Source organism: Oncorhynchus masou, chromosome 16 (assembly GCF_036934945.1).
Source record: "Oncorhynchus masou masou isolate Uvic2021 chromosome 16, UVic_Omas_1.1, whole genome shotgun sequence".
Lineage (NCBI taxonomy): Eukaryota > Metazoa > Chordata > Actinopteri > Salmoniformes > Salmonidae > Oncorhynchus > Oncorhynchus masou.
In genome coordinates, this window is record NC_088227.1 from 7,950,264 (window position 1) to 7,970,565 (window position 20,302).

At 41.5% G+C, this 20,302-nt stretch overlaps 1 protein-coding gene across 1 annotated transcript in view; it reads right to left on the bottom strand.

The window, feature by feature from the left end:
• Positions 1-15,391, bottom strand: part of znf292b (zinc finger protein 292b) — a 30,063-nt gene extending 14,672 nt beyond the window's left edge. The window contains exon 1 of the mRNA XM_064990637.1: positions 15,224-15,391. Coding sequence (XP_064846709.1) covers positions 15,224-15,382 — 159 coding nt within the window. The 5' untranslated portion in view covers positions 15,383-15,391. The remainder of the gene's footprint in view (positions 1-15,223) is intronic.
• Between the last annotated feature and the right edge of the window lie 4,911 nt (positions 15,392-20,302).

Below are 20,302 nucleotides of genomic sequence, written 5' to 3' on the forward strand. Positions count from 1 at the left end.
CACTCTAGAGGTCGATCGATTATGATTTTTCAACGCCGATACCGATACAGATTGGAGGGCCAAAAAAAGCCGATACTGATTAAATCGGACGATATAAAAGATTTAAAAAATGTATTTGTAATAATGACAATTACAACTATACTGAATGAACACTTATTTTAACTTAAAATAATAGATCAATAAAAATCCATTTAGCCTCAAGTAAATAATGAAACATGTTCAATTTGTTTTAAATAATGCAAAAACAAAGTGTTGGAGAAAAAAGTAAAAGTGCAATATGTGCCATGTAAGAAAGCCAACGTTTAAGTTCCTTGCTCAGAACACATGAAAGCTGGTGGTTCCTTTTAACATGAGACTAGGTTTTAGTTAATAGTATTTATAGAACTATTTCTCTCTATACCATTTGTATTTCATTAACCTTTGACTATTGGATGTTCTTATAGGCACTGCCAGTGTAACAGTATAGCTTCCATCCCTCTCCTCGCCCCTACCTGGGCTCGAACCAGGAACACGTCGACAACAGCCACCATCGAAGCATTGTTACCCATCGCTACACAAAAGCCGCGGCTCTTGCAGAGCAAGGGGAACAACTACTCCAAGTCTCAGAGCGAGTGACGTTTGAAACGCTATTAGCGCGCACCCCGCTAACTAGCTAGCCCTTTCACATCGGTTACACCAGCCTAATCTCGTAAGTTGATGGGCTTGAAGTCATAAACAGCAACGCTTGAAGCACAGCAAAGAGCTGCAGGCAAAACGCACGAAAGTGCTGTTTGAAGGAATGCTTACGAGCCTGCTCGTGCCTACCATTGCTCAGTCAGACTGCTCTATCAAATCATAGACTTAATTATAACATAACACACAGAAATACGAGCCTTTGGTCATTTATCTAACGGGTGGCATCCTCAATTCTAAATATTGCTTTTACATTGTACAACATTCAATATTAAGTCATTATAATAAAATTCTGGCAAATTAGTTCTCAACGAGCCAGGCAGCCCAAACTGTTGCAAATACCCCGACTCTGCGTGCAATGAGCGCAAGAGAAGTGACAATTTCACCTGGTTAATATTGCCCGCTAACCTTGATTTCTAATAGCTAAATATGCATGTTTAAAAATATATACTTTGTGTATTGATTTTAATAAAGGCATTGGTGTTTATGGTTAGGTACAGTTGTGCAACGATTGTGCTTTTTTCGCAAATGCGCTTTTGTTAAATCATCCCCCGTTTGGCGAAGTTGGCAGTCTTTGTTAGGAAGAAATAGTCTTCACACAGTTCGTAACGAGCCATGCGGCCCAAGCTGTTGCATATACCCTGACTCTGTTGCAAGAGAAGTTTCACAATTTACCTAGTTAAAATAAATTCATGTTAGCAGGCAATATTAACTAAATATGCAGGTTAAAAAATATATACTTGTGTATTGATTTTAAGAAAGGCATTGATGTTTATGGTTAGGTACAAGTTGGAGCACCGACAGTCCCTTTTCGCGAATGCGCACCGCATCGATTATATGCAACGCAGGACATGCTAGATAAACTAGTAATATCATCAACCATGTGTAGTTAACTAGTGATTATGATTGATTGATTGTTTTTTATAAGATAAGTTTAATGCTAGCTAGCAACTTACCTTGGCTTCTTACTGCATTCGCGTAACAGGCAGGCTCCTCGTGGAGTGCAATGAGAGGCAGGTGGTTAGAGCATTGGACTAGTTAACTGTAAGGTTGCAAGATTTAATCCCCGAGCGGACAAGGTAAAAATCTGTCATTCTGCCCCTGAACAAGGCAGTTAACCCACCGTTCGTTCTTAGGCCGTCATTGATAATAAGAATGCGTCCTTAACTTCTTGGATATAGGGGGCGTTATTTAAATTTTTGGATAAAAAACATTCCCGTTTTAAACAAGATATTTTGTCACGAAAAGATGCTCGACTATGCATATAATTGACAGCTTTGGAAAGAAAACACGGACGTTTCCAAAACTGCAAAGATATTGTCTGAGAGTGCCACAGAACTGATGTTACAGGCGAAACCCAGATAAAATCCAATCAGGAAGTGCCGCATTTTTTGAAACCGCCTCATGTCAATGACTGCTTATATGGCTGTGAAGGAGCTCGGAGTCAGCTTACATTTTCCATGTTTTCCCCAAGGTGTCTGCAGCATTGTGACGTCTTTTTAGGCATTTCCATTGGAGAATGGCTGTAAGAGACCATATAGGGCGAGTGGACGCATGGTGTCTCCCGGAGAAAACCTTGCGTAAAATACTGAGGTAGCCATTTTTCCAATCGTTTCTTATGAGAAACCAACTGCCTCCACGGATATATTATCGAATACATATGTTAAAAACATGGATCCTAAACAACGTTTGCCGTGTTTCTGTCGATATTATGGAGCAAATTTTGAAAAAAGTTTGGCGTTATAGTTTAAGTATTTTTGGTCGATTTCTCAGCCAAGCAGGATGAACAAACGTGACGTTTTTTCGCCTACAAAAATATTATTTTTGGAAAAAAGGAACATTTGCTATCTAACTGGGCGTCTCCTGAGTGAAAGCATCTTAAGTTCTTCAAAGGTAAATTATTTAATTTAGTTGCTTGTCTTATTTTTGTGAAAATGTTGCCTGCTGCCAGCACAGCCTAGCATAGCATTATGCCACGCTAAATTTACACAAATGCTTGTCTAGCGTTGGCTGTAACGCATATTTTGAAAATCTGAGATGCCAGTGTTGTTAACAAAAGGCTAAGCTTGTGTTTGAATATATTTATTTAATTTGCCATTTTCATGAATAGGAAACGTTGCGTTATGGTAATGCGCTTGAGGCTATGATTACGCTCCCGGATACGGGATTGCTCGTCGCTAGAGGTTAACTGACTTGCCTAATTAAATAAAGATTAAATAAAAAGGTGTATATATATATATATTTTACTTTTTTTTCTTATCGGCCAAATTGGGTGTCCAAAAATACCGATTTCCGATTGTTATGAAAACATGAAAATCGGCCCTAATTAAATCGGCCATTCTGATTAATCGGTCAACCTCTAGGTCACTCCAGTAAGAGCTCCCACGTTTGTTCTTCAGGAAATTAAGGGCCAGAGCTAAAGCTAGCTAGATGTTAGAACATGACCCTATATGACACGTAAAAGGTAACACAAGGTGAGAGGATAGCTGCTAGACATCAGCAGGTCTGTAACTCAACCACCACAACAAACAGTTTATTGAAACCCTTCCCACCTGTACTGATCAATAATTTTATGGAGAAAATGTATATTCTCCATGTGCATTGAGATTCATATCTCAAATTACAAAAAGCACCTTTACTAGTTATAAAATCAAGGTATTGAGGGGTTCATTAGGAAGGCTTGTGCAAGGCAGACATGATTTGAGGCTTGCCAGTCACCTGCAGAGGAGAAGTGCAGCCAGGGAGGTGAACTGAGCCACAAGCAGCTCCATTAACACGTTCTCACCCAATGGCAAGTTGGCTCCACTGCTGAAGAATGACTGATCACCTCCAACTCAAAAAACAACATCCTGCCACCTGTAGAACTAAAAGGTTACAAATATGCAGTGTATTATTTATTATTAGACACACTATAGCCCACAATAGCTGCTTAAAATCTCTCGTCTCCTGCTCTCGCTTTTTAATTCACCTGGGCTCTGGTCGGCGCAAGTGGAACACAGCAGTTACTGGATCACAAACAACTATAAAAAGGCCTTCAAAACAACCCTTCAGCCTGTGCTAATCTTTACTGCTAGAATATTTAGCTGATAAAAGCAACGCTCCACATCACATGAACAGATAATCTGTAAAGACCACACTGACTGTCACTGATACACATATCAACCCACCACCACATGCTGGTAAAATGTTCTATATGAAGCGAATCAGCACAGGGATATAATCCATCAACGTCAAACATTCTGAGAGGGACATAAAGTTGAAGTCAGAACTTTACATACACTTAGGTTAACCGACTTGTTTTTCAACCACTCCACACATTTTTGTTAACAAACTATAGTTTTGGCAAGTCGGTTAAGACATCTACTTCGTGCACGACACAAGTAATTTTTCCAACCATTGTTTACAGACAGATTTATCTTATAATTCACTGTATCACAATTCCAGTGGGTCAGAAGTTAAAATACACTAAGTTGACTGTGCCTTTGACAGCTTGGGAAATTCCAGAAAATGATCTCATGGCTTTAGAACAGGGGTGTCAAAGTCAAATGGACGGAGGGCCAAATAAAAAATTTAGCTACAAGCCGAGGGCCGGACTGTTCGAATGTTCATTGAAAAATTTTTAAATGACGCATATAGTCTAGTGAACCTAATTGAACCTACTGAAAACCTAACAAATATATTCCAATATGATCAGATAAATAAAGCAATATTTTCTTATGGCTCTGTCAGTAATCTTTAATTTTCAACAGACACAAAAGACAAATTTCCTTTATATAAAAATCCCCATAACATGAACATTAAATGAAAGAAACCGGTATTCAAGGCACCATCAGTAGCCTATATTTTCTATTTTAGCAAAAGTGGGCTAAATTTACTTCAAAGAAAAAAACAATAATAGCAATTTTCTATCATCCACTCAACTGAAATATTTTTAAAATATAATTGGATTGAAATACAATAAAATAAAGTGCAAAAATCTATTAATCAAAAACAACACTTTGTTTAAGGAGAAGTAACATGCAGTGAAAACAAATATTAAACTTTAACTTTTAAACTTGAACTGAGTAAAAACTCTAAATATGTGATTGCACAGTAATGTTCACTTGTTTGAGGTTGAGGGTGATACTTGGTGGTGTCCCATCTTTTCCACAAGTTCATCAATGTTCGGGGTAAGGCTCTGAGCTGAGGAAATCCTCAGAATTGAGTGGAGGTGTTCAGCAGTAAGTCGACTTCTGTGTGATGTTTTGTTCAGGTTCATCAAAGAAAAAGTTGTTCACACAGGTATGTGCTGCCAAACATAGACAACGTTTGAGCAGCCTGGATGCGCAGCTGGGGCATTGTGTCGGGGAGGAAACGGGCGAACTCCGCAGCACCCACTGCCGCATATTTTGCCCTCAGTGCATCATTGCATTGGAGGTCAATCAACTCCATTTGGAGGTTTGGTGGTGAGCTTTCCACGTCAACAGCAAATGGGTTACCGAGCAGTTCCAACCTGCTTTTTTGTGCTTCAAAGTCAGCAAATCGGCGTCGAAAGTCAGCGGCAAGCATACCTATTTTATCAGCCAACTGTGCGCTCGGGAACGCACTGGTAGAGAGCTTCTCTTTCATGGTCTGGCAGCTGGGAAAGTGGCTCAAATTTTCTTTCCGCATCTGCGTCTCCCACAGAGTCAGTTTGGTTTTAAATGCCTTCACTGTACTGTACATATCAGAGATGACATGATCCCGACCCTGCAGCTGCAAGTTCATTGCATTCAGATGACTCGTAATGTCACACAGAAAAGCCATTTCACACAGAAACATTTCGTCTCGGAGTTGTGTTGTGTCTTTCCCTTTGCTGTCCAAGAACAGACAAATCTCCTCACGAAGCTCGAAACATCTTTGAAGCACCTTTCCCTGGCTTAGCCATCGCACCTCTGTGTGATAAGGCAAATCACCATGCTCCGTTTCTAACTCCGTCAGAAATGCCTTGAACTGGCGGTGATTCAAACCTTTGGCTCTGATAAAGTTAACTGTGCGCGTGATGATGCTCATTACATGCTCCATTTTCAAGGCTTTACCGCACAACGCTTCCTGGTGTATGATACAATGATAAGCTGTCAGCTCACCTGTCGCGTTTTCCTCTTGCATCTTTTCCCGTATCTTCGCCACCAGTCCGCTCCTGTGTCCACACATCGCAGGTGCTCCGTCGGTTGTCAAACCCACGAGTTTTTCCCAAGGCAGCTCCATCTCATTTACACATCTTGACACCTCTTCATACAAATCATGCCCCGTAGTTGTGCCATGCATAGGACGTAAAGCCAAAAACTCCTCTGTCACGCTTAGGCTGGAGTCCACTCCGCGGATGAAAATTGACAACTGGGCAATGTCAGAAATGTCGGTGCTCTCATCCACAGCCAAGGAATATGCAATGAAATCTTTTCCCTTTTTCACAAGCTGCTCTTTTAGATTGATGGACAACTGGTCTACTCTCTCGGCAATGGTGTTTCTGCTCAGACTCACATTTAAAAAGAGTTGCCTTTTTTCTGGGCAAACTTCGTCACAAACTTTAATCATGCAGTTTTTGATGAAATCCCCTCCGTAAATGGCCGGGCTGATTTAGCGATCTCTTCTGCCAAAATAAAACTGGCCTTGACAGCAGCCTGGCCTTGTGATTTGGCTTTTTTGAACAGAGCCTGTCGAGATTTGAGGCCTCGTTTTAATTCCTCTGCCTTTTGTAGCCTTTGTTCCATGTCCATATTCTTGTTTTTGTCCGCGTGTTTCGTTTCATAATGTCGTCTCAGATTATACTCTTTCAGTACCGCCACACTTTCTCCACACAGAAGACACACAGGTTTTCCAGCTACCTCCGTGAACATATACTCCGACTCCCACCTTGTTTGAAACCCCGGTTCTCAGTGTCCACCTTCCGTTTTGCCATTTTTGATGGGTATCTGAAAGTTAATTTTACTGTGATGCTGACGACTGCTGTGCCAATAAATATTGAAATGAAGCAGCCTACTGCTCGGTGCGTCACCGTTGCATTGTGGGAAATGTAGTATTGGTGCGTGTAAAAGATCTGCGGGCTGCCGGCTTGCTGCGGTCTGCGGGCCGGTTCTAATAATAAATCAAGATCATCCCAGGGGCCGTAAAAAACCTTCTCGCGGGCCGGATGTGGCCCGCGGGCCTTGACTCTGACATATGTGCTTTAGAAGCTTCTGATAGGCTAATTGACATCATTTGAGTCAATTAGAGGTGTACCTGTGGATGAATTTCAAGGCCTACCTTCAAACTCAGTGCCTCTTTTCTTGACATCATGGGAAGAATCAAAAGAAATCAGTCACGACCTCAGATTTTTTTTGTAGACCTCCACAAATCAGGTTAATTCTTGGGAGCAATTTCCAAATGCCTGAAGGTACCACGTTCATCTGTACAAACAATAGTACGCAAGTATAAACACCACGGGACCACGCAGCCATCATACTGCTCAGAAAGGAGACGCGTTCTGTCTCCTAGAGATGAACATACCTTGGTGCGAAAAGTGCAAATCAATCCCAGAACAGCAGCAAAGGACCTTGTGAAGATGCTGGAGGAAACGGGTACAAAAGTATCTACATCCACAGTAAAACGAGTCCTATATCGACATAACCTGAAAGGCCGCTCAGCAAGGAAGAAGCCACTGCTCCAAAACTGCCATAAAAAAAAGCCAGGATACAGTTTGCAACTGCACATCGGGACAAAGACCGTACATTTTAGAGACATGCCCTCTGGTCTGTTGAAACAAAAATATAACTGTTTGGCCATAATTACCATTGTTATGTTTGGAGGAAAAGGGGGAGGCTTGCAAGCCAAAGAACACCATCCCAACCGTGAAGTATGGGGGTGGCAGTATCATGTTGTGGGTGTGCTTTGCTGCAGGAGGGACTGGTGCACTTCACAAAATAGATGACATCATGAGAGAGTAAAATTATGTGGATATATTGAAGGAACATCTCATGACATCAGCCAGGAAGTTAAAGCTTGGTCGAAAATATTCTTCCAAATGGACAATGACCCCAAGCACACTTCCAAAGTTGTGGCAAAATGGCTTAAGGACAACAAAGTCAAGGTATTGGAGTGGCCATCACAAAGCCCTGACCTCAATCCTATAGAACATTTGTGGGCAGAACTGAAAAAGTGTGTGAGAGCAAGGAGGCCTACAAACCTGACTCGGTAACACCAGCTCTGTCAGGAAGAACGGGCCAAAATTCACCCAACTTACTGTGGGAATCTTGTGGAAGGCTACCCGAAAGGTTTGATCCAAGTTAAACAATTTAAAGGCAACGCTACCAAATACTAATTAAGTATGTAACCTTCTGACTCACTGTGAATGTGACGAAAGAAATAAAAGCTGAAATAAATTAATCTCTACTATTATTCTGACATTTCACATTCTTAAAATAAAGTGGTGATCCTAACTGACCTAATACAGGGAATTTTTACTAGGATTAAATGTCAGGAAAACTGTGAAAAACTGTGTTTAAAATGTATTTGGCTAAGGTGCATGTAAACTTCAGACTTCAACTGTATCACAGCTGCCAGACACAGCTGAGGTCAGAGGTCATCTGTATTTAATTTAATTGTGAGCTGCCCAGTGTGCCTACTGTAAGCTGTGACTGGACTAGGATTTACCCTGCTTTTCTCCTGATCAGCCAGCCTACAGGGAGATCGTCAGTGACCTACAGCGTGGTGCCGGAACAACAACCTCTCCCTCAATGTCAGCAAGACCAAGGAGCTGATCGTGGACTACAGGAAACGGGGGTGAGCACGCCCCCATCCACACCGACAGTGCGGCAGTGGAGCAGGTAGAGAGAGATTCAAGTTCCTCGGTGTCCAAATCACTAAAGACTTAAAATGGTCCAAACACACACGCAGTCATGAAGGCATGACAGTGCCTCTTCCCCCCCAGGAGGTTGAAAAAGCTACAGATGTACCATTGAGAGCATTTTGACTGGCTGCATCACTGCTTGGTATGGCAACAGCACCGCCCTCGTTCGCATGGCGCTACAGAAGTTTGTGCGGACAGCCCAGTATATTACTTAGGCCGAACTCCCTGCCACCCAAGACCTCTATCAGGCGTTGTGACACAAAGGCCTGAAAAATCATCAAATACCTCAACCACCCAAGCCATAGACTATTTGACAGCTCGACAGCTTCTACCCCCAAGCAATACAACTGATAAGTAGCTAACAAAATAGCTACACGGACTGAGTTCACCTTGTATCTTTATTGTCAGTATTTGCACTCTCTGTGCAATCACAGGGCCCTACACTCTCACACACAGTCACTCACACAAAATATGCACATACATTTATACTGACTTTACACATCTGCACACCCACTCACATGAAAGCTGCTGCTACTCTGTTTATCTTACATCCTGTTGCCTAGTCACCTTACACCTATACACTTCTACCTCCATCACTCCAGTATGTAAATAAATATTTCCTGTATATAGTATGCTTACTTAAATTGTGTATTTCATATTTCTTATTCCTCGTGTTTCTATCTTTCTAGTATTACATTGCCTTTGTGATTATTGCATTGTTGGATTTTGAGCTATCAAGAAAGGCATTTCACTATAGTTGTGCATGTGACATTCAAATGTGTAACTCTCCATACACAGCCCCTGTAAACAGAGAAAATCAAATGCACTGGCCAAAATTCATTCTAACTGGTCGTTTGCCTCATCACACATCTGTGAGACCAAATTCTGAAGAAAAATAACAAATGAAAATAAATCAAATGATCAATTGTTCTTATTTAGGCTATAATCTTTATTTAATGTAATATACCTACATCCTTGTTGCAAAGGCTCATGGATGGAATAAGCCTCATGTAAACTAGATACATAGAATCCTATTTACCCCTCCATTTTGACCTAGAGAAAAGAGGCAGGGGGGGGGGCCTGGGCTGGCACTAGCAGACATCTGGTAGAAAGCACACACACTGCCAGACAGTTCCGCCAGCTTAAAGGCATCCGCATGCTTCAAATCCGAAACAGTTTGTGCATATATTATGACATTTTGTGACATTTCTGTTGGTTTAGTTTTTTCGGCTGTTAGTGCACACATTTTTCCTGAGGCGAGCCAAAGTGCGGTAGCCAAAGTCTACACCCCTTCGTCTGTAATAGGGCAACAGTAGGGATTCTTCAATTAAGTGTTCGTTGTCATTCAACGAGAGACTACTCATTTTCATGCACATTTTGGCACTTGAGAAATACTGCAACAAACATCTTATTTTGATTTAAAAATTGCATGACTAAGACCTCTTCTGCAAATCGTCTAAATTAATTACAGATTTATTGAGTAATTTTAGATTAATTCTGACTATTTTGAGGAAGTGTATGCCGGCTATGGTGTCTCAAGAGGGACAAACGTTACTATTGCTGCATTTGACTTGTTTTTCAAGCAAAGGACTTTTAAGGGAGTATGCGAGGCACAGACATTCACTTTGGCTTAGCCGAGTTCTGCTAGGGGTAAAACTGAACCTAGTATGCAGAAGCCTTAACAGTGAAGTGGGATCATCCATATTCATCACTCTCCATGCAGAGACCAGGGGCAGCGGCGTGTCTCCAGACAACACTGGCACAGTGTATCTAAGAACCCAGCTGGGCACCTGGGGAGAACGCTCTTTCAGGGATCATTCACCAAGGTTGTGGTGCATAGTGCAGCCGAGCGTGCTAGGGTGGAAAACAAACATTTCTCGAAACACGGACAGCAAAGGGAAATGCAAAAAACAATGTAGGCTGCTTGAAAAATGCTGTATTATCTTGAATCTCCAACAGAGACTTAAAATAAGAGATGTTATTTTGTAAAACACACAGCGTTGAATTCAAATGTACATGATTTAAGTGTTGAGATGAAGAACCGTGTTGCTCATCTGTTCTCTCTCTGTGTCCTTACATCCTCCCACACAGCACAAGGACAGTCATTGCCTCCAGCCACAGATAATCATCCATGCTTGATATTCTACTGCAACAATGGCTGCAACATCAAAGACTAAAAAACTACACTCAGTAACACATTTCAACAGAGTAAGAAACCGGATGCTAATAAGGTCTGCTCCAGTGCTTTTAAGGTGAATTTAGATTAGTCAATGCAGAAGAGTTAAAGGGATACTTCGGGATTTTGGCCCTGATGGAAGTTATAGGTACTTTTCCTGGGGCCAATGCTAACTAGCACAATGGCTGGAAGTCTACGGGTATCGGCTAGCTGTACCCCTAACTTCCTTCATACTGGACACAGACATAAAAATGGTATCCACAAATTAATCAAAGGCCCTCAGTGCCAAAATCCTGAAGTATCCCTTTAAGTACTGGGGAGGTAATGATTCACCGATATACATCGGCCCCCGATTCAAAAGATACAAGTGCATTGGTGAAATTAGAAGGCGAAATTAGAGATCCTTGGCCATGTACACCAGCGGTGGGGTTTGCGTCGAAAAAAGGATTGTATTGTGCAGAAAATAATCCCATATCTATTGTAAAATAGGGTGGTGGATCTTTTAGGTTATGGGGCATTTTGCTCTCACTGGTCCGAGGATCCTTAAAGGTCAGCAGCATTATGAACTTGACCCGGTAACAGGATATTTTACCCCAAAAACTGATTTACCTCTGCCAGGAGGCTGAAACTAGGCCGCAAGTGGAACTTCCAGCAAGGTAATATTCCCAAGCACACATCAAAATCGACAAAGAAACGGTTAATTAACCACAAAACTCCACATTTTGCAATTGGCATCTCAGTCCCCGGATCTGTGGTTTGAATTTAAGAGGGCAGTCCATAAGCGCAGGCGAAGGATATCAAGGATCCAACTATGTACGGAGGAATGGTCTAAGATCCCTCCCAATGTGTTCTCCAATTTAATATTTTTTTTTAGAAAAAGGCTTAGTGCCGTTATCCTCTCAAGGTGAGATATTGAAAACAGGGCTGCCAATAATTTTGACCCCCATCTTGAAGAAAAAATAAATAGATCTTTCTCTACGCAATTGTATTAGTATAAAATAATATACACTGCTCAAAAAAATAAAGGGAACACTTAAACAACAATGTAACTCCAAGTCAATCCCACTTCTGTGAAATCAAACTGTCCACTTCAGAAGAAACACTGAATGACAATACATTTTACATGCTGTTGTGCAAATGGAATAGACAACAGGTGGAAATTATAGGCAATTAGCAAGACAGCCCCAATAAAGGAGTGGTTCTGCAGGTGGTGACCACAGACCACTTCTCAGTTCATATGCTTCCTGGCTGATGTTTTGGTCAGTTTTGAATGCTGGCAGTGCTTTCACTCTAGTGGTAGCATGAGACGGAGTCCACAACCCACACAAGTGGCTCAGGTAGTGCAGCTCATCCAGGATGGCACATCAATGCCACAGGTTTGCTGTGTCTGTCAGCGCAGTGTCCAGAGCATGGAGGCGCTACCAGGAGACAGGCCAGTACATCATGAGACGTGGAGGAGGCCGTAGGAGGGCAACAACCCAGCAGCAGGACCGCTACCTCCGCCTTTGTGCAAGGAGGAGCAAGAGGAGCACTTCCAGAGCCCTGCAAAATGACCTCCAGCAGGCCACAAATGTGCATGTGTCTGCTCAAACGGTCAGAAACAGACTCCATGAGGGTGGTATGAGGGCCCGACGTCCACAGGTGGGGGTTGTGCTTACAGCCCAACACCGTGCAGGACGTTTGGCATTTGCCAGAGAACACCAAGATTGGCAAATTCGCCACTGGCGCCCTGTGCTCTTCACAGATGAAAGCAGGTTCACACTGAGCACGTGACAGTCTGAAGACGCCGTGGAGAACGTTCTGCTGCCTGCAACATCCTCCAGCATGACCGGTTTGGCGGTGGGTCAGTCATGGTGTGGGGTGGCATTTCTTTGGGGGACCGCACAGCCCTCCATGTGCTCGCCAGAGGTAGCCTGACTGCCAGTAGGTACCGAGATGAGATCCTCAGACCCCTTGTGAGAGCATATGCTGGTGCGGTTGGCACTGGGTTCCTCCTAATGCAAGACAATGCTCGACCTCATGTGGCTGGAGTGTGTCAGCAGTTCCTGCAAGAGGAAGGCATTGATGCTATGACCAGGCCCGCCCGTTCCCCAGACCTGAATCCAATTGAGCACATCTGGGACATCATGTTTCGCTCCATCCACCAACACCACGTTGCACCACAGACTGTCCAGGAGTTGGCGGATGCTTTAGTCCAGGTCTGGGAGATCCCTCCGGAGACCATCCTCCACCTCATCAGGAGCATGCCCAGGCGTTGTAGGAAGGTCATACAGGCACGTGGAGGCCACACACACTACTGAGCCTCATTTTGACTTGTTTTAAGGACATTACATCAAAGTTGGATCATCCTGTAGTGTGGTTTTCCACTTTAATTTTGAGTGTGACTCCAAATCCAGACCTCCATGGGTTGATAAATTTGATTTCCATTGATCATTTGTGTGTGATTTTGTTGTCAGCACATTCAACTATGTAAAAAAAAGTATTTAATAAGAATATTTCATTCATTCAGATCTAGGATGTGTTATTTTAGTGTTCCCTTTATTTTTTTGAGCAGTATAATATATATATATATATATATATATATATATATATATATATATATATATATTTATTAAATACAATATAGCTCACTATTTCAATTTATTTTAGTCTTTTTCGCTGATCTTTATCAAAGGTGCCAATAATTTAGGACACGACCGTAGGTAAATGAAAATTCGGAGCATGTCAGGAGTGTGTTTGAGGCCGTTTGTTGAAATTCTACCGGAGAATCTAATGGTTTGCAAATCATGAGCCAATCACCACAGAATTAGGGACATTCCAAAAGCATACTTTTTGATGCCTACCCAGGTGGACTGAAAGCTCATGCAGTGTTAAATTTAATGATTTAATGAAATTAAATTTGGTTTCTCCTCTCCGTAAAATGTTGTGGGTTACAGCGCAACGCATATTTGGGGAGACCGGAGCTGTGTCACATCTTATGACTGTTTTCAACATTATTAGAAAGACCAAGGTCATGGGTTGAAATCGGTTCCTTTTTATCCTTTCATCTTATTCCAAAATGGTAACGCTTGCAATGCCAAGGGTTGTGGTTTCAACTTCCGCTGGGGTCGCTCATGACTAAGTTGCTTCGGATGAAAGCGTCTACTAAATGGCATATTATTATTATATTGCCAGTGATTACCTATCAAACACACTGCACTTGAAAAAATTTTTTATGTAGCCTACAGTCTTAGAAATACCCAGGCTATTTTTGATTGAACAATATTCTTTACAAAAATTAAAGTTTATACTTTTAGACCACTGTTCATGTTTCTGTTACTAAGCAAATGATATACTATTACATAAATATTAGGTAAGTACTGGTTTAGCGGATTCAGCAACGGTTTAGCTGATTTACCATTGTAAATACTGTGGTAAAGACCTATGTTCAGGTTTCTGTTACTATGCAAATGATTACCGTAGCAAGCATCATGCTTACACAACAGAAAAAAGGGCGGCAGGTAGCATAGCAGTTAGAGCGTTGGGCCAGTATTTATTTTGATTCGATATGGGCCAGTAATTATTTTGATTCGGATTTATGTTTCTAGAACCGTACCATAATGGAGAATATATTCAAGTTTAGATGGGGTATTTGGCTGTTTTGGCTTCCAGAGCCAATTCGCCCTTTAAACTGAACATGTAAGGTCCTTGAAATAAGGAGTAACGTTTGGCTTCCTTTCTTCCAATATTGGGCTAACCCTGGCCGTGACCCCACTCTCCTAGTGTGTCTCAGGGAGAGTGGGATATGCCCAAATCACAGTTCCAATTCACACAGTGCGTATAAATACACACTTGTACATTTGTGAAATAGGACAGATCTAAACACCCAGCAAATTATTACTACATGAAAGGGCCAGGAAACCAGTGAAGCACCTTCAGTAGAGCGTCAGACTTGACTTGAGAATGTTTTCCACGAAATCGAAAGGATCCCTTTGACATGTTGACATTCTCACAGTAAGGCAAACTGGTCATGAGGAGAGGGGTTGGGGGAGTTTGAGAAACAGAATAGCCTAACTAACGCTAAGAAGAAAATGATTTCACACCGCACATTTAGGAACAATGATAACGTTACCAAGCTGGGTAGCTAGTTACATTTTTGATAATCCGAGGCAATGCAGGGACACCGTCGCCACATTTATTTGAGACATATCAACAAAAACTGCGGTGTGCAAGGCATATCCCATTACAATAAAAGCTAGCTAATGTCGCTAGCTAGTTAACGTTACATTACAGCTAGCTAGGTATCTACAAAAACGGACAGTCATTGTTATAGTTTTGTTTTACCAACAGCTGTATAAATCCCTGCGTAAATTAGACATGACAAAGCAAGGATAATACACCTAATTGCGCATATGATAATGCAATTATGTCGACACAAAATATGAAAGCTAACGTTAGTCTTATTGGCAACTATCGTTAGCTATGCTAATGTCTGACAGGCTCGAGGGGTTATTTTGGAATGACCAGCACGGACAGCGAAATAAATAACTAACCTGGCAAAAGTCTTGGCAATACTGAGAAGACGACTGAGTCGGAGATTCCGCACTGTTCTTCAGCGCGATTGCTAATTCTTGTAATTTCTCTCGAAGTGCCGTAATCGTTGCACTGCTATGTGTATGTGCGCTGCCTTGTTCGGCCTCGTCGTCCGCCATCTTCACACCCAACTCAGTCGCGTACCACTGCCGCGTACGCAAACAGCATGTGACCAGAATCGTTTACGCACTGACGCAAAATCAAGTGTGGTCCATGGGGGGCACCCTACCACTGCTACGTTGAAAACTAAGTGGTAGTAAGTAGCAGGCTACATGCATTATGTTTTTTGTATGTGCCTCAACTATCATAAATCAACAAAACTTCTTCAAGTGGCCAAAAAATTATGAACTGGTTCTTTACCATGAGTTTTGTAGATTAGGTTATCAGTTCAAAACATCACTAGTGATTGTATTCATCACCCCTTTGATTTCTAAGCTCCACGCTGGTCCCACAATTTGTATTTAACCAGGTAAATCGACTGAGAACACATTCTCATTTACTGCAACGACCTGGGGAATAGTTACAGGGGAGAAGGATGATTAGGTGACCATATGAGGGACAGCTTGGGAGTTTAGTCAGGACACCAGGGTTAACACCCCTACTCTTACAATAAGTGCCATGAGATCTTTAGTGACCACAGATAGTCAGGACACCCGTTTAACTTCCCATCCAAAAGATGGCACCCTACACAGGGCAGTGTGATTTTTTTAACATTTTAGACCTGAGGAAAGAGTGCCTCCTACTGGCCCTCCAACACTATGGTCTCCCATCTAGGAACCAACCAGAACCAACACTGCTTAGCTTCAGAAGCAAGCCAGCAGTGGGATGCAGGGTGGCATGCTGCTGGCATACCACCCTGCAGGTAAGCGACTCATCTATCAGTCTTATCGGGCCCTTTAGGGGGAAAAAATACAATTGATGGGTTCAAATGTCAGTTTCCTGTACAGGTCTTTGGTCACTCACATAGGCTACCGTCTGTAATATTCATATGTGTAAACATACTGAATTGTTATTGGATGCATTTTACAGTCATATCATACTGTGCTATGATTGGTTAAGACCACCCAAATGGTTTGGTCATGGTCCGTTTGATCCTGGTTGGCGATACGTGAACATGCCAGTTATAGCTAGCTAATAGAGCTATGTTAAGAAATATCCTGTAGTACTGCATTTTATTATTTTGTACAAAGTGTGCAAAACAAGACACCGTCTATTGAAGCCAATATGGAGGGATACCTACAGTGAATTAAGTGGAGAAAAATTGAATGTTGAGGGTGTAGGGTAAAACTAATTGAGACAAAAACATAACTAACCCACATGGCTATTGTAAAATTGATGTCAATGTACAGCCAGGTCCAAAATTACTGGCACCATTGATAAAGATGAGCAAAATAGACTGTATAAAATACATACCCCTGAGTTATATTGTATACTCCAAAAAATTGGAAAATTATATTATTTTATCGTAACACAAAGAGAGAGATTTTGTTTAACAAGTAATATATTTTTCTCTTAAAAAGATAGAGGTCAAACTGATTGGCACCCATGTCTTCAATACTTCTGAGCCTTTTTCTTGAATGCTTTATGAGATTGGAGAAAATATTGGGAGGAATCTAAGACCGTTCCGCCATACAGAATCTTTCCAGATCCTTGACATCCTTCGTTGCGTTTCTGGACTGCCCTCTTCAATTTAAACCACGTGTTTTCCGTGTAGTTCAAATCAAAGTTTATGGGTCGCGTAGGCGCTGCGAAATTCTAATGTTCCTAGAGCCTAACAACACAATAAAATGTCAAACAAGTACACAGATAATAAAACAATATTTGTATTTGATGTTTTAGTGTTAGTGTTATGTAATTGCGTAACGTCATATTGATACAAAATGTATAAAAAAAACTTTATTGGCAATTTTGTATGAATATAAAAATTAAAAATACGAATCCAATTAACAACCCAGTAATCCAAATACAATCTATATGTATTTATACCGGAAAAATTTACTCAAGATATACTAAGAATGATATGTACAACAGTACTGTAGGTGTGTTAGAGTGTGCTATGTCAAGAATACAGTATCTCAATAAATATGCAGTGTGTATAAGCAAGTGTAACTGAAATGCAATCTACAGTAGTAATATATTTACACCCATTTTTCCACATTTCGTTTTTTTACAAGGTGGGATTAAAATGTATTTAATTTTCATTTTTTTTGTCAACAACCTACACAAAATATTATAATGTCAAAAGTGGAAGGAAAATTCTAACATTTGTAAAAAAAAAAAACACATTTGAAAAATAAAACACAAATATATCTTGATTAAGTCAAGATCTTGATTGAGTCAATACATGTTAGAATCACCTTCGGCAACAATTACAGCTGTGAGTCTTTCTGGGTAAGTCTCGAAGAGCTTTGCACACATGGATTGTACAATATTTGCAAATTATTCTCTTAAAAGTTTGTCAAGCTCTGGCAAGTTGGTTGTTGATCATTGCTAGACAGACGTTTAAAATTCTTGCCATATATTTTCAAGCAGATTTAAGTCAAAACTGTAACTAGGCCACTCAGGAACTTTCAATGTCATCTTGGTAAGCAACTCCAGCAACTGAATTACTTAAAAATCATACAATGTGATTTCTGGACTTTTGTTTTAGATTCTGTCTCTCACAGTTGAAGTGTACCTATGATAAAAATTACAGACCTCTACATGCTTTGTATGTGGGAAACCTGCAAAATCGGCAGTGTATCAAATACTTGTTCTCCCCACTATACATATGAGATGAGTAATGTAGGGTATGTAAACATTATATAAAGTGGCATTGTTTAAAGTGGCTAGTGATACATTTATTACATACATTTTTTATCATTAAAGTGGCTAGAGATGAGTCAGTATGTTTGCAGCAGCCACTCAATGTTAGTGATGGCTGTTTAACTGTCTGATGGCCTTGAGATAGAAGCTGTTTTTCAGTCTCTCGGTCCCCGCTTTGATGCACCTGTACTGACCTCGCCTTCAGGATGATAGCGGGGTGAACAGGCAGTGGCTTGGGTGGTTGTTGTCCTTCATTATCTTTTTGGCCTTCCTGTGACATTGGGTGGTGTAGGTGTCCTGGAGGGCAGGTATTTTGCTCCCGGGGATGCGTTGTGAAGACCTCACTACCCTCTGGAGAGCCTTACAGTTGTGGGTGGAGCAGTTGCCGTACCAGGACAGGATGCTCTCGACTGTGAATCTGTAAAAGTTTGTGAGTGTTTTTGGTGACAATCCAATTTTCTTCAGCCTCCTGAGGTTCAGCCTCCTCCCGACGCTGTCTGTGTGGGTGGACCATTTCAGTTTGTCCGTGATGTGTACGCTGAGGAACTTAAAACTTTCCACCTTCTCCACTTCTGTCCCGTTGATGTGGATGGGGGGCTGCTCCCTCTGCTGTTTCCCTCTGCTGTTTCACCTCCTCCCTGTAGGCTGTCTCGTCGTTGTTGGTAACCAAGCCTACCACTGTAGTGTTGTCTGCAAACTTGATGATTGAGTTGGAGGCGTGCATGGTCACGCAGTCATGGGTGAGCAGGGAGTACAGGAGAGGGCTGAGAACGCAGCCTTGTGGGGCCCCAGTGTTGAGGATCAGCGGGGTGGAGATGTTGTTTCCTGCCCTCACCACCTGGGGTCGGCCCGTCAGGAAGTCTAGGACCCAGTTGCACAGGGCGGGGTTGAGACCCAGTGTCTCAAACTTGATGACGAGTTTGAAGGGTACTTTGGTGTTAAATGCTGAGCTGCAGTCAATGAACAGCATTCTTACATAGGTATTCCTCTTGTCCAGATGGGTTAAGGCAGTGTGATTGCGATTGCGTTGTCTGTAGACCTATTGGGGCGGTATGCAAATTGGAATGGGTCTAGGGTGTCAGGTAGGGTGGAGGTGATGTGGTGGCCCGCTTGAAGCATGTGGGAACAGCAGACTGGGATAAGGATTGATTGAATATGTCCGTAAACACACCAGCCAGCTGGTCTGCACATGCTCTGAGGACGCGGCTGGGGCTGCCGTCTGGGCCAGCATCCCCAGCCGTAGGTACTACCTGTTCACCCACGACTGTGTGCCCGCACACAACTCCAACACCATCATCAAGTTTGCTGATGACAGAGAATTCAGAGAATTCTGCAATCTTTACTCTGCATTGTTGAAAAATGACCCATAATTAAGCATTTCACTGTTAGCCTACAATTGTTGTTTTACGAAGCATGTGACAAATCACATTTGAGTTGATTTGATATTGTAGAAAATTAGTTTCTGGAACAGAGTCCGATATGTACAGTGCCTTGCGAAAGTATTCAGACCCCTTGGATTTCTTCAAATTTTATTGTGTTACAAAGTGGGATTAAAATTGATTTAATTGTAATTTTATTGTCAACAATCTACACAAAATACTCTGTCATGTCAAAGTGGTAAATTACTGTTTTGATAAATAAAACATTCATAACTAAAATATAGTTGTTACATAAGTTTTCATCCCCTCTGTTTAGGCAAGTCTAAATTAGTTCCGGAGTACATTTTGGCTTAACAAATCACATGATTTTTGAGTGACTAAACCTTCCTCTGTCCCCCATACATACAACATCTGTTAGGTCTCTCAGTCAAATATTGCATTTCGAGCACAGATTCAACTACAAAGACCAGAAGGCTTTTCAAAAGCTTCACAAAGAAGGGCAGTGATTGGTAGATGGGTAACAATAACAAATCAGACATTGAACATATCTTTAAGCATGATCAAGTTAATAATTATGCTGTGGATTATATATTAAACCACCTAAACACATCAAATATACAGTTGCCCTTCTGAACTGAGCTGCAGGACAGGAATTAAACTGCTCAGAGATGTTACCACGAGGCCATTGGTGATTTTAAAACAGCTACAGAGTTAAATGTCTGTGATGCTAGAAAACTGAGGATGGATGAACAACATTGTAGTGACTCCACAATAATGACCTAAATTACATAGTAAAAGGAAGAATACAAATATACAGAATAAAAATATAAAAACACTTGCATCTTGTATGCAACA